The sequence below is a fragment of the Geotrypetes seraphini genome, chromosome 9 (genome assembly GCF_902459505.1).
Source record: "Geotrypetes seraphini chromosome 9, aGeoSer1.1, whole genome shotgun sequence".
Taxonomy (NCBI): Eukaryota; Metazoa; Chordata; class Amphibia; order Gymnophiona; family Dermophiidae; genus Geotrypetes; species Geotrypetes seraphini.
Window position 1 is genome coordinate 50,585,620 of NC_047092.1, and position 12,828 is coordinate 50,598,447.

At 44.1% G+C, this 12,828-nt stretch overlaps 1 protein-coding gene across 2 annotated transcripts in view; it reads left to right on the forward strand.

The window, feature by feature from the left end:
* The window catches only part of ASZ1 (ankyrin repeat, SAM and basic leucine zipper domain containing 1), a 146,023-nt gene that overhangs the window by 13,605 nt on the left and 119,590 nt on the right, over positions 1-12,828 (forward strand). The window contains exon 3 of one of the 2 annotated variants that reach the window (XM_033959758.1): positions 4,229-4,351. The exons of the other annotated variant lie outside the window; for it this stretch is intronic. Coding sequence (XP_033815649.1) covers positions 4,229-4,351 — 123 coding nt within the window. The remainder of the gene's footprint in view (positions 1-4,228; positions 4,352-12,828) is intronic. 2 annotated transcript variants of the gene reach the window in all.

Genomic DNA, 12,828 nt, shown 5'->3' on the forward strand with positions numbered 1-12,828 from the left:
TGGGCTTTGTGGTTCCTAGTTATTTCTAACACCAACTCTAGCAGGATACATATTTCAAATCTGATATACTCTAATCACAAAATAGATGTAAAATTATTTTTTTCTACCTTTTGTTGTCTCATTATTTTATTCTTCAAATCATGTCGGTCTCAGCACTGGTCTCTGTTGTCTTTTGTTTTCTCTTAACTCATTTGCCAGGGTCTCCTAATCATTTGACATTTCTTCTTTCTCCATGCTCACCATCCATCTTCTGTCTCTGTGTATGTATTGCTCCCCATGTTCAGCATCTCCCATCTCTGTACATCCCTTTCTAGTATTTCCCCTGTGCCCATCTCCCTGCCTTCATCTCACCATTCTATGATCCCCTCCCCCTTTGTACAGGGAGTGGGGAAAGAGAGAGAGATCCAGGTTGAATCTCTCCCACTCTCTCTACTGATACATCCAACATTTCTCCCTCTCATCCCCAGATCATTTATAGAATTTTTCACCACTGCCCACCAGCCCCATGCCCAACATTTCTCCTTCTATCACCCCTGTCCAGCACCATGCCACACCTCTCACTCCATCACTATGTCCCAACATTCCTCCCCCTTGCATCCCTTCAATTCTGTTCCCTCTCCACCATCATATCCAACATTTCTCCCTCTCATCCTTCTCTTCCCCATGCATATCTCTCTCCAACAATTTTCCTCTTTCTTCCTTTCTTCATGTGCACCATCTCTTTCCCTCTTACTCACACACTCATGCCCAACAATTCTCCCATGTCCCAAGTTTGTGCCCCCTCCCTGCCTTCTAGCCTTTGTCCCAAATTTGTGCCCCCTTTCTCCCTATGTCCCACATTCATATCCCCTATCTCCTGCATGAGGTAGACCAAATTCCTGGAGGTCACAAGGGACTGTTTATGGAACAGCTGGTCACAGAACCAACACGGGGAGATGCAACTCTTGACCTAATCTTCAACGGACTAGGGGGACCCGCTAAGGAGGTGGCGGTACTAGCCCCACTAGGAAACAGCAATCACAACACGATCCAGTACAGGCTAGAAATTGGATTATCAAAGGTGAATAGAACTACAACGACAGAACTCAACTTCAAAGAAGGGAATTATGATGCCATGAGGAAAATGGTGGGAAAGAAACTCAACAACACCGCAAGGAAGATGGAGTCCGTAGAAAAAGCCTGGACCCTACTCAAGGACACGGTGCACGAAGCACAAGACCTGTGCGTCCCCAAGTTCAGGAAAGGGTGCAAAAAAAAAAAAAAAGAACAAAAAACCCAGTGTGGATAACAAATGCAGTGAAAAAGGCGATAAATGACAAGAAGGCATCTTTCAAAAAATGGAAAAAGGACCAATCAGAGGACAACCAAAAGGAACATAAAAAAACACCAAAAGGAGTGTCACCGAGTGGTTAGGAAAGCAAAAAGAGAATATGAAGAGAGACTGGCGGGGGAAGCAACAAACTTCAAATCATTCTTCAGGTACGTCAAGGGGAAGCAACCAGCAAGGGAGGAAGTGGGACCCTTAGATGATGGAGACAGAAAGGGAGTGGTAAAAGAGGAAAAGGAGATAGCTGACAGGTTAAACGAGTTCTTCAAGTCAGTCTTCACGAGGGAGGACACAACCAACATTCCAGAACCCAAGGAAATCGCAAAGAGAGAACAGGATGAAAATCTAGTCCAACTAGAGGTGAGCAAGGTGGATGTCCTCAAGCAGATAGACAGGCTAAAGAGCGACAAATCGCCAGGTCCGGATGGCATTTGCCCAAGGGTACTCAAGGAACTAAGGAACAAAATAGCTGAGTCACTTCGACAAATATGCAACCTATCCTTAAAAACTGGAGATTCCGGAAGACTGGAAATTAGCAAATGTCACGCCCATCTTCAAGAAAGGCTCAAGGGGTGACCCAGGAAACTACAGGCCGGTGAGCTTGACCTCGGTCCCGGGAAAGATGATGGAAGCGCTGATTAAAGACAGCATCTGGGAACACATCGAAAACAATGGGCTACTAAAGTCGAGCCAGCATGTGTTCTGCAAGGGCAGGTCATGCCTCACGAACTTATTATACTTCTTTGAGGGGGTAAACAGCCAGGTGGATAAAGGGGAATCCATAGACATCATTTACCTTGACTTCCAGAAAGCCTTCGACAAGGTACCACACGAAAGGCTGCTAAGGAAGCTATGGAACCACGGGGTGCAAGGGGAGGTCCACCGATGGATCAGGAACTGGCTGGCGGACAGGAAACAGAGGGTTGGAGTAAAGTGCCATTACTCAGACTGGCAATGGGTCACGAGCGGAGTTCCACAGGGGTCGGTGCTGGGACCGCTCTTGTTCAATATATTTATTAACGACCTGGAGGCAGGAACAAAATGTGAGGTTATTAAATTTGCGGATGACACCAAACTATACAGCAGGGTTAATAACATGGAGGACTGCGAAGATCTCCAAAAAGATCTGACAACGCTGGAAGAGTGGGCCAAAAAGTGGCAAATGAGCTTCAACATAGGGAAATGCAAGGTCATGCATGTAGGGAAAAAAACCCCGATGTTCACTTACAAAATGGGAAAATCACCGCTAGGGGTGAGCAACCTTGAAAGAGACCTGGGAGTGATGGTAGACACAACCTTGAAGGCGTCGGCACAGTGTGCGACAGCCTCAAAGAAAGCAAACAAAATGTTGGGTATCATTAAGAAAGGTATCACGACCAGGACGAAGGAAGTCATCCTGCCACTGTATCGTGCAATGGTGCGCCCGCACCTGGAGTACTGTGTCCAGTACTGGTCGCCGTACCTCAAGAAGGACATGGCGGTACTTGAGAGAGTCCAGAGAAGAGCAACTAAGCTAATAAGGGGTATGGAGGACCTCTCATATACTGACAGACTGAAAAGGCTGGGGCTTTTCTCCCTGGAAAAGCGGAGGCTTAGAGGAGACATGATAGAAACCTTCAAGATCATGAAGGGTGTAGAAAAAGTAGATAGGGACAGATTTTTCAAATTATGGGGAACTACAAGTACAAGGGGGCACTCGGAGAAATTGAAAGGGGAAAGGTTTAGAACAAACGCCAGGAAGTTCTTTTTCACCCAGAGGGTGGTGGATACATGGAACGCGCTACCAGAGGATGTGATAAGCAGGAGCATGCTACAGGGCTTCAAAGAAGGTTTGGATAGGTACCTAGAGGACAAAGGGATTGAGGGGTACAGATAGTAGAGGTAGGTTATAAGGATAGGATTAGAGGATTAGAGGTAAGTTACAAAATTAGTCTGGGACCACTGTTCAGGCAATAGGCCTGATGGACCGCAGCGGGAGCGGACCGCTGGGCAAGATGGACCTCTGGTGTTCTTATGTTCTTATGTCCTTTACTTATTCCCTTCAGGGCCGTCCAGCTGGGCTGATCCTTCCTGCCTTCAGCCACACTTGTTCTTTGGAGGAACGCAGGCAACGGCTCTTGCACACTGCACATGGTTGACCCACAAGCCTTCCTTTTGACATCGGAGGGAAGGCTTCTGGGTCAGCCACCTGCAGCATGCAAGAGCCACTACCCATGTCCCTGCAAAGAACAAGTGCGACTGAAGGCAGGAAAGAGCAGCCCACCTGGAAGGAGGACTGTTAAGGTAACTGGGATCCTCGGCTGACCCGGAAGGCTTCCCTCTGATGTCAGCACTAAAGTTGGAAGGAAGCCTTACGGGTTGGCTTCGGTGGAAGGGGGCATGCAGCTGGAGGGCAGGAAGGAGGCCTGTTACAAATGGGATCCCTGGTGGTGGCGGTGAATGATGGTGGCTCCACATTGGGGAGGAAGGGGCCGGGAGAACCGCCCAGTGCCACATACCCCTAGGGGTGTGCTTACCGTGTCTTGGGAAACACTGGTTTACATCACAGCTTGGGGGGAGGAGAAGAGTGAAGATCTGATTGGGATCCCTGCAGGCTCAGCATTGTACTCTAGGGGGAGGAGTCAAGAATAGGACAATGACGACGACAACATGGCCACTGGAACTTGGAGGGGCCACAACACCATGGTAAATGGCAGTAAGGAATGCGGTAGGGGGTGCTTCCAACTGCGGGGACAAAGCTTTTCACTGTTCATGGGTGGTGAAAAGTTTTCCCTTGTCTGCGGTGAGTCAGACTTTGGCGTTTCCAAAGCTATGGGCAAACCATGGCCCACCATGGCTCACTGTGATGTTTTGTTCACCATGTCACTCCCTGATCTAAAATACAACTCCTTTTTTTGATAGGGGTGAATGTAGAATCCCGTTTTCAGTTTGGATGGACTCCTTTGATGTATGCTGTCAGTGTAGCTAATCTAGAACTGGTGCGTATTCTACTGGACAGAGGTGCTAATGCAAGTTTTGATAAAGGTAAGGTAATATACAGAAGATCTTTGAATTGTTTTGAAAGCATAAGGTGGTAAAACCTTTTCATTTTTCTCTGTCATATTTAAATTTCAGTCTATTGTCTTGAAAAAAGCTCACTATGGGTTTACTTGAAAACATTTCTTAAAATACCATGCTAATGCAGATAATCATAAATCATCAGTATCCAAATCAGAGGCATCTATAGCAATGGTCCTTTCTAAAGAAAAACTATGTTTCCCATAACAGCATCTAATTCTGTAGTATGACTTGTGGATCATAAATTAACATTTTGAGAACAGGGATGTCTTCAAAGTTTTCCTAAATTGTCAGGGTCATCAAATATACACTATGGGCTCCTTGTATTAAGGTGCGCTAGCGTTTTTAACTCACGCAGCAGATTAGTGCGTGCTAACCCCGCGCTACACTGCTAGAACTAACCAGCTCAATGCTGGCGTTAGCGTCTAGCACGTGCGGCAATTCTGTGTGAGCTAAGCGTGCGGTAAAACTGCTATCGCAGCTTAGTAAAAGGAGCCCTAAATGTGTACTATTTGTATTAGTTAATTATTAGTTATTTTCCAATGCTCAATATGACTGCCTTTCTTAAGGTTTGACACTTGTTCCATAATTTTTTATTAAATTTAAGAAGTATCCAATTCTAGAAATGAATAATTAGATATTTGCCCTCTTTCAAATGGTATAGAGCAGCGTCTCTCAAACTTTTTTAACTCCTGCACACTAAACGGAGCAATTGTTTTTTGTGGCACACTAAATGCAGCAAATGTTCATGGCTGGAAAAAATTTCTGGGGAGAACACTGTTGCCATTAGTTTTAAAGGTCCAATCACGTCAAAGAATGATGCTTATCTGGGCAGTTGTATAATAAAAAGAATGGATAAGATAACATGAGAAGTGAAATTGTCATGAATCAGAGGGATACATACCCTGTAGGTCTTAAAAGCAGGCTTGTGGATTAGATATAAACTATGAAAGCAATGGTGTACCTAGCATATGTGACACCTGAGGCCCATCGTTTTTTGACACCCCCCCCCCCATCTGTATGAAAAACATGATTTTTAGTTACAATCCATACATCACACAAGAGTGTACCTAGGAAAAGGCAGCATCTTACATACTGCAGTGAGCAGTACATCAATACACTCATTGTAAAACTAAACAAGCCAGACTAGTACAGATCAATCCTACACAGTCAATCCTAACTGAAAACCATGTCTTTCGAACACAAAAAACACCTTCACCTAGTATGGAAAATGTAATCACAAGCTAACCCCTTTCCCTTTTACAAAACCGTAATGTGGTTTTTAGCCATGGTGGTAACAGCTCGGACTCTCATAGAATTCTGAGCAATTACCACCATGGCTCGTGCTAAAAAAACGCTCTACAGTTTTGTAAAAGGGGGGATAAAACAGAAAAACGTAGACAAAGGTTAAATTGAACCACCAAGAAGCTGGACTCTGCATACAATGCAACACCATAGAAACAGCAATGCATCTCCCCTAAAGCAAAAAAATAAATAAATATAATTTTTTTCTACATTGTCTTCTGGTTTCTGCTTTCCTCATAGTCTTGTCACTCTCTTCCTTTCATCCACTGTCTACCCTCTTTCTGCCCCTTCTATATGGCATCTTCTCTCCTTGTATTCCACTTCCATCTCTCCCTTCACCCCTATTATTCTGGCATTCATCTTCTTCCCTTCCCTCCTCCAATGGTCTGGCATCTCTCTCCTCTTCTTCCCTTCCCTCTTCCACACCCTCATGGTCTGACATTTCACTCTCTCCTCTCCCTTCCCCCCACTTCCATCAGCATCTGCCCCCTTTCTTTCCCTCCAACCCAATTCCATCCAATATCCTTCCCCCTTATGTCTCTCTCTCCTTTCCCTTCACACTAATTCCATCAGCATCTGCCCCCTTTCTCTCCCTCCACCACCCTTCTATGCTCCTCTCTCCCTCCAAACCAGCAAGGTCCCGTGATGACTGATTCTGTTGCCTCTGCCTCTGGAAGATGTAAGTGATGTTGGAGGGGGTAGGCTGGCAGATGCAGGGAGTTGCGGCAAGGTTCCTCAATGGCTGCAGCTGCCGGTTCACCCCTTCCGACGTCACTTATGTCTTCCGGAGGCAGAGGCAGCAAATGCAGTCATCGCGGGACCTTCCTGCACTTCAGTGTGGCTGCCGACTCTGCTTTGGAATAAGTACGGCATCCGTGCTGAGGAGCAGGTGCCATTTAGAGCAGCTCGGAAGGTTCTGGATCCAGCCAGCTGTGTACCCCCCTAGGGCTGGCACCTGGGGCAGTCTGCCACTGTATGAGGGGACAAAAAATAATAAAAAGAATGGCTAACTTGACCAATTTAGACATGTCATACAATTATAACCACAAAAATGTATTTCATAAAATGTAATTCTAAACTCAAAAGACTCCAGACGAAAAGCAGACTATAGAAAGGAAACCAGAAAAGACCAAACCCATAGTACTAAGATCCAAATGCTAAAATCGGACATGTCCATTATAAAGAGACATGTGGATCACCACTAATTTTAACGAGTGAGTCTTTAAAATATGAGACAGTAACGGATAACCAGACCTTGTGGACGGAAGTGTAAAATACTGGAGCCAAAACCAGAGCACCGTGATGAAACTTGAATGGAAATATGGATACTTATTTATACTTTTGAGTAAAATTGCGATGCGAACATGTCATAGAAAAGAATAAATAATGTGTAAACTAAAAACCAAGAACAATATATTGTAACACCGAACTCAGAATTAATGAAATAACATGCTAAAAGAACTTAACCCCCCCCCCTAAAATAGGGCATATACATACTTAAAATGATGGTTGGTTACAAACAGGATGCCTAGACTATATAGACCTAAACAGGGCAAAAGTAAACGTATGGGAAATGAACAGTTGATAATACAGTGTATCTTGAAAATATAAGCCAATAGTAGCTCAAAGACATGCCGACCGGGTAGATGAAAAGTGAAACTTGGGAAAGATTTAAATTATTGTTCAAATGAGCTTCTATTTAAACCAAAGAATAAAACCACAGCACTCGGGAAAGTAAAAAAGGGAGAGTAAAATGGACTTACCGAAAAGATCTCTGCATTGATGAGATAAATTCGTACGCAGAATAAATGTGAACACGCGACAGTGGGGCTATGATATTTGATCCGTTGAAAGAGGCGCCAAAAAAGTGTTGGCAGTGGATTGGATGCACACAGGGGAGGGGCATCGGGCTGTTAAAAAAGGCTGCTTTTAATAAATAAATGAAAATACTGGTGAAAAACTAAATAAAAAACCAAAACCATGATAAAATGCCAAACCTGACTGCAAGTGGTAGTGAAAGTAGCATAAGGCACCCGTAGTACTGTTAGTGCCAGAGCTGCTTAGAATAAAGAACCGTGCTGTACATGAGGAGATAAGATGTAAAGTGCTGGCCCCTCACTGCACTACTTGATAAAACTAAGGAGCAATGTTCTAGAGCAGGGGTACCCACACTTTTTGGGCTTGCGAGCTACTTTTAAAATGACCAAGTCAAAATGATCTATCAATAATAAAATTTTTTAAAAAACACAAAGCACACTACGCATAGAAAATATTAATTATCATTCCTATTCCGGGGTTTTTCAAAGAAGTCAAAGCAGATGACTCTATGCAATGTCACCTCAGTAACAACCATACAAAAATAGACAAATATACCCCCTCCCTTTTTACTAAACCACGATAGCAGTTTTTAGCGCAGGGAGCTGCGCTGAATACCCAGCGCTAAAAACTTCTATTGTGGTTTAGTAAAAGGGGACCATAGTGTAAAATATAGACTGCAGATATAAATTCAGACACATTTTGATCACTAAATTTAAAATAAAATCATTTTTCCTACCTTGTTGTCTGGTGATTTCATGAGTCTCTGGTTGCACTTTCTTCTTCTGACTGTGCATCCAATCTTTCTTCCCTTTTTTCAGCCTGTATGCTTCCTCTCCTCCAGACCTCATTCAATCCCCCAACTTTTTCTTCCTCTCTCCCTACCCTTTCTTTCTCCCTGCCTCCCTTTCTCTCTTCATGCCCCCTTTCTTTTTTTCTGTTTCTCTTCTTTCCTTCTGTCTCCCTGCCTGCCCTCTTTCTTTCTTTCACCCTGCCCTCCCCCAAGCCACTGTCGCTGCCATCGGGGAACAGGCCCCCAAGCCATCGCCATCGGATAACAGGCCCCAAAGCCGCTCTCCCTGCTTCAGGCCGACCAGCATTCCTCTCCCCGACGTCAATTCTGCAGTCGGGGAGAGGAAGGTTGATCAGCCCAAGATCACGATCGACCTATTGGGGAAATACTGCCGGATCCTGCCTTCGCGGAAACAGAAAGTAGGCAGGACCCGGCAGCAAGAAGAGCAAATTGTAAGCTTCACTGACCTGTCTCCCACCTTAGCCCATAGCGAACATATGCTTCGGGGCTCTAAACATGTGCGTGCCGGCTTCCCTTCTCTTCTCTTCCTCCCCCCACCCCCCCTGGACATAACTTCCGGTTTCAGCGGGAAGAGAAGGGAAGCTGGCATGCACATGTTAGAGCCCCGGAGCATAGGTTCGCTAAAGGCTAAGGCGTGAAATCTCCAAGCGTTTTTTTTTGTTGTTTTTTTTTTGGTGTTGAGCAGCACCGGCGGCAGCAGCAGAATTCACAGCGGATGATAGCCGGGCGGTCATCTAAATTACCCGGGCGGACCGCCCGGCTAAAAGGCCCTAGGGAGAACACTGGGGTAGGTATGGGTTAGATTCCTTTGAGGGTGGGTGAAATTTCTTTCCTTGTGCAACTCTCTAGTTCCAATGTGTTTCAAAACTGCAGTGCTTGATGACACATGGATATGCTTCATGGTAGGACCTTCATCTGCTTTGGCAGAGGGATACTGGAGTTCTCTAGTCAGCACCAGCCATCCTTGTCCTTGGACAACTGCAACTTCCCATGTGGATGACATTACCAGTGGAGTCCCAGTGCATACTCTGCCCATAGTTCTACAACTTTTTGAAATCTTTGGCAGGCCCCCACCATGCATGCTAGTGTACCTGAGAAGCAATGGTGCGAAATAGTTCAGTCTAACAATCAAAGTAACACATTATTTAGGCTTTGGCATACCCTGACTAATGTCAGAGATAGGCCATTGCAAGTTTCGCTTCCGACTGCTAATGTATTGGCAAACTTCTTTAATGATAAAATCTCCCTTATAAGGAATTCTTTTCCCGTAGTAAACTTCAATGACCACCTTCTGGATCTTGATAATATCTTTGAGTCCCCTACTGATAGACTCTGGTGTGTTTTTGATTCGGTAACAGAATCCCAAGTTGCACAATTATGTGACCAAGTTTATTTAAAATTTCTTATAATAATAATAATACAGTGGTACCTCGGTTTGCGAGTGTTTTGCAAGACGAGCAAAACATTTGCAAAATCGGTGCCTCGAAAACCGAGCGTGGCTCGATTTACAAGCACCCCCTTCTCCTCCCCCCCCCCCCCCCCCCGCCCGCGATCCGGCATCCCCCACCGCTTCTTACCGTCACCTGGGCACCGGCATGTCCTGTGCTTGGTGCCGGTGCCCGAAGATCGGCCTCCTCTTCTGCTGGGCATTGAGCATCTATATCAGTACCCAGCTTCCTGAGATGAGTCAATATCCGTGAACACTTAATGGGAGACTTGACTCCATCCACATTAAGCATAGTCACTTTCAAATCAGCCATAACCAGACTATCTGAATACCCAGCTAAACTCAGATTGAGTATATGCTACCAACCACAATGCCCTCGGTACCTCATCCCACTCTCACACCCACTCTCCCCACACACCCCACAAACATACACAGGCATACCCCCCCACACCAGACATACCATAGCCATCCAGAACACCCTTTTCAGAAACAACTATTTCTCATGACCAATCCGCAGATGCTATAATAACTGTCTTTAGAATTAACTACCTTAGTTTCTTATTTTTTTTTTTTTTTTAATTTTACTTTGAGTTTGGAGCATTGGTTTCTTATTTTAAAGCATGCACACTATATATTTCCGGCCAGAGTAAACCAGTTTAACTCTGAAAGTACTCTGCACGCATCTGCTTCCCTGGCTGCAAACGGAATACCGTCGTCTCAGACGGTCCCTAGCATCTGAAATAAGAGAAATGTTGTCTATTCCATGTAAGAGAACTCTGTCCCCTTCTTCTACCTTGCCTTTGCTTCCCTCGAAGGCGGATTACTTTTTGCGATCACCTCTCCCCTGGCTCTCCTTTTCCTATTTGCTAATAAGGAAGAATCAAAGAGAGAGAGAAAAAGAAAAAAAAAAAAAAAGTCAAGCAGCCCCTATTTTTTGTAAAGCTCGGTTGGTCTTCTTTTCCCTACCTGCCCTGCCGCAGTACACAACCGACCGGAAGTCTTCCCGATGTCAGCGCTGACGTCGGAGGGAGGGAGGGCTTTGCTTAAGCACTAAAGACAGGAAGGGGGCACTAAGGACATGGGAAGGAGGCACTGGGGGCACTAAGGACATAGGAAGGAAAGAGGGAGGGAATAGAAAGGGACAATTCTTGGGCCTGAGTGCAGAAAGAAAGAAATAAAAGAAAGGATACACAGAAGGAAACGCAACCAGAGACTCATGAAATCACCAGACAGCAAAGATAGGAAAAATGATTTTATTTTCAATTTAGTGATCAAAACGTGTCAGTTTTGAGAATTTATATCTGCTGTCTATATTTTGCACTATATTTGTCTATTTTTCTGTAGTTACTGAGGTGACCAAGCTCGCGAAGATGGTGCGGAAACGGGATTTTTAAATTTTAGTCCTAGTAGTTTGTCGGTCCACAAAATAATTCTTTTATTTCTGCCGGTCCATGGGTGTAAAAAGATTGAAAAACACTGCGTTAGAGTATCAGTCCAAGAATCGATTCCACAGTTACCGCATCCTTTGAGCTTTGGAATGTCCCACTTTTCTGACTTATTTGGCAAGATAACGAAGGTAAAGCTTGCCTACTAATTTCCTTTTCTTGAGTGGTTCTAGACCAGTCCAGGACCTCCAGGAAAACTGTAGTTGGATTTTCGTCTTGAGATTTGTAAAGTGGCATGGTGGATCTTGGTTATTCTTGCTTGTCCTTCTTGCATTTCCTAGAACAGTTTCCCATTCTGACTCGTGCTGGTGCTTGGTGGAACTGATCCATAATACATTTTTTGATGTTATTATGTACAATTGTATTAGATTGTCCCATTATAGTGGTGTTTTTTTGCTTGGGTGCTTTATCATTGTAATATCCCTTGGGTGTATTTGATGCATAATGCTGTTCTATGGATTAGTTCATCAGTACTGTTCAAGTGTTATAAATCTGTTTTGTCAGTAGTATACTGGTGAGATCTACACTTTTTATACTATGGTGATCTCGTTGAATTGCAAGGGAAAGGAGATGAGACTTGATTATACTGCCTTTCTGTGAATTACAATTGAGGTGGTTTACATATATACAAGTACTTACAGTATTTTGTACCTGAAGCAGTAGAGCAGTGGTTCCCAACCTGTTCTGGAGGACCCCCAGGCCAGTTGGGTTTTCAGGATAGCCCTAATGACTATGCATGAGAGAGATCTGCATATAATGGAGGTGTCAGGCATGCAAATCTACTCAATGCATAGTCATTAGGGCTATCCTGAAAATCCAACTGGCATGGGGGTCATTCAGGACAGGGTTGGGAACCACTGCAATAGAGGGTTAAGTGAGGAGCTGCAGTGGGAATCAAATTCAGTTTTGTGGGAATCAAACTCAGTTTCCCGAGTTCTTAGTCCACTGCATTAACCACTAGGCCACACCTACACTGCTTCTTATGTGCCGGTTAGGGCACATAATCCACTCATCTGTTCTGATCTAGGAGGACTCAAGAAAGGAATTTAGTAGATAAGAACACATTTCACTTTCTGTCAGAATTTTCAGCTTTTTTTGAATTTTTTTTCACATATCCCATATAACTGTGTTTCTTTTCCAAATCTGAGTATTTAAAGCAGAAAGTCTATTTGTGTGCATCATTCTTTCTCTTGCTTAGCTAATCTGCTTATGTGACTAGTTAACCTTTTTTGATAGGTGTTGGTAGCAAGTTCTACTTGTTCTTACGCATCCCATAGTTTATCATTTATTGAGTGGGGAGGTGTTCAGTTCTTTTTTTCATTTGCAGGTTAAGTTCAGTACAGTAGGTATTTCTCTGTCCTTTTATAAAGCTCTCGCAATCTAAACTTGTATCTAAAATAGTAGAAGGTTATAATTTGTCCTTTATTACAAGGCGTGCCTTTATTACAAGGCTGGTTCTCAGCTTGCTGTTGTAACCACTAGGTTGCTACTCCACTCCATTAAATGTATTTACTTTCTGAAATCTGGTGTCCCTGGATCTTTATTCTAGATTTGTATTTCAGCCATTAAGATGGTTTAACAGTTTTTGGAGTGCCTGATAACTTTTTATTGAGGTAGA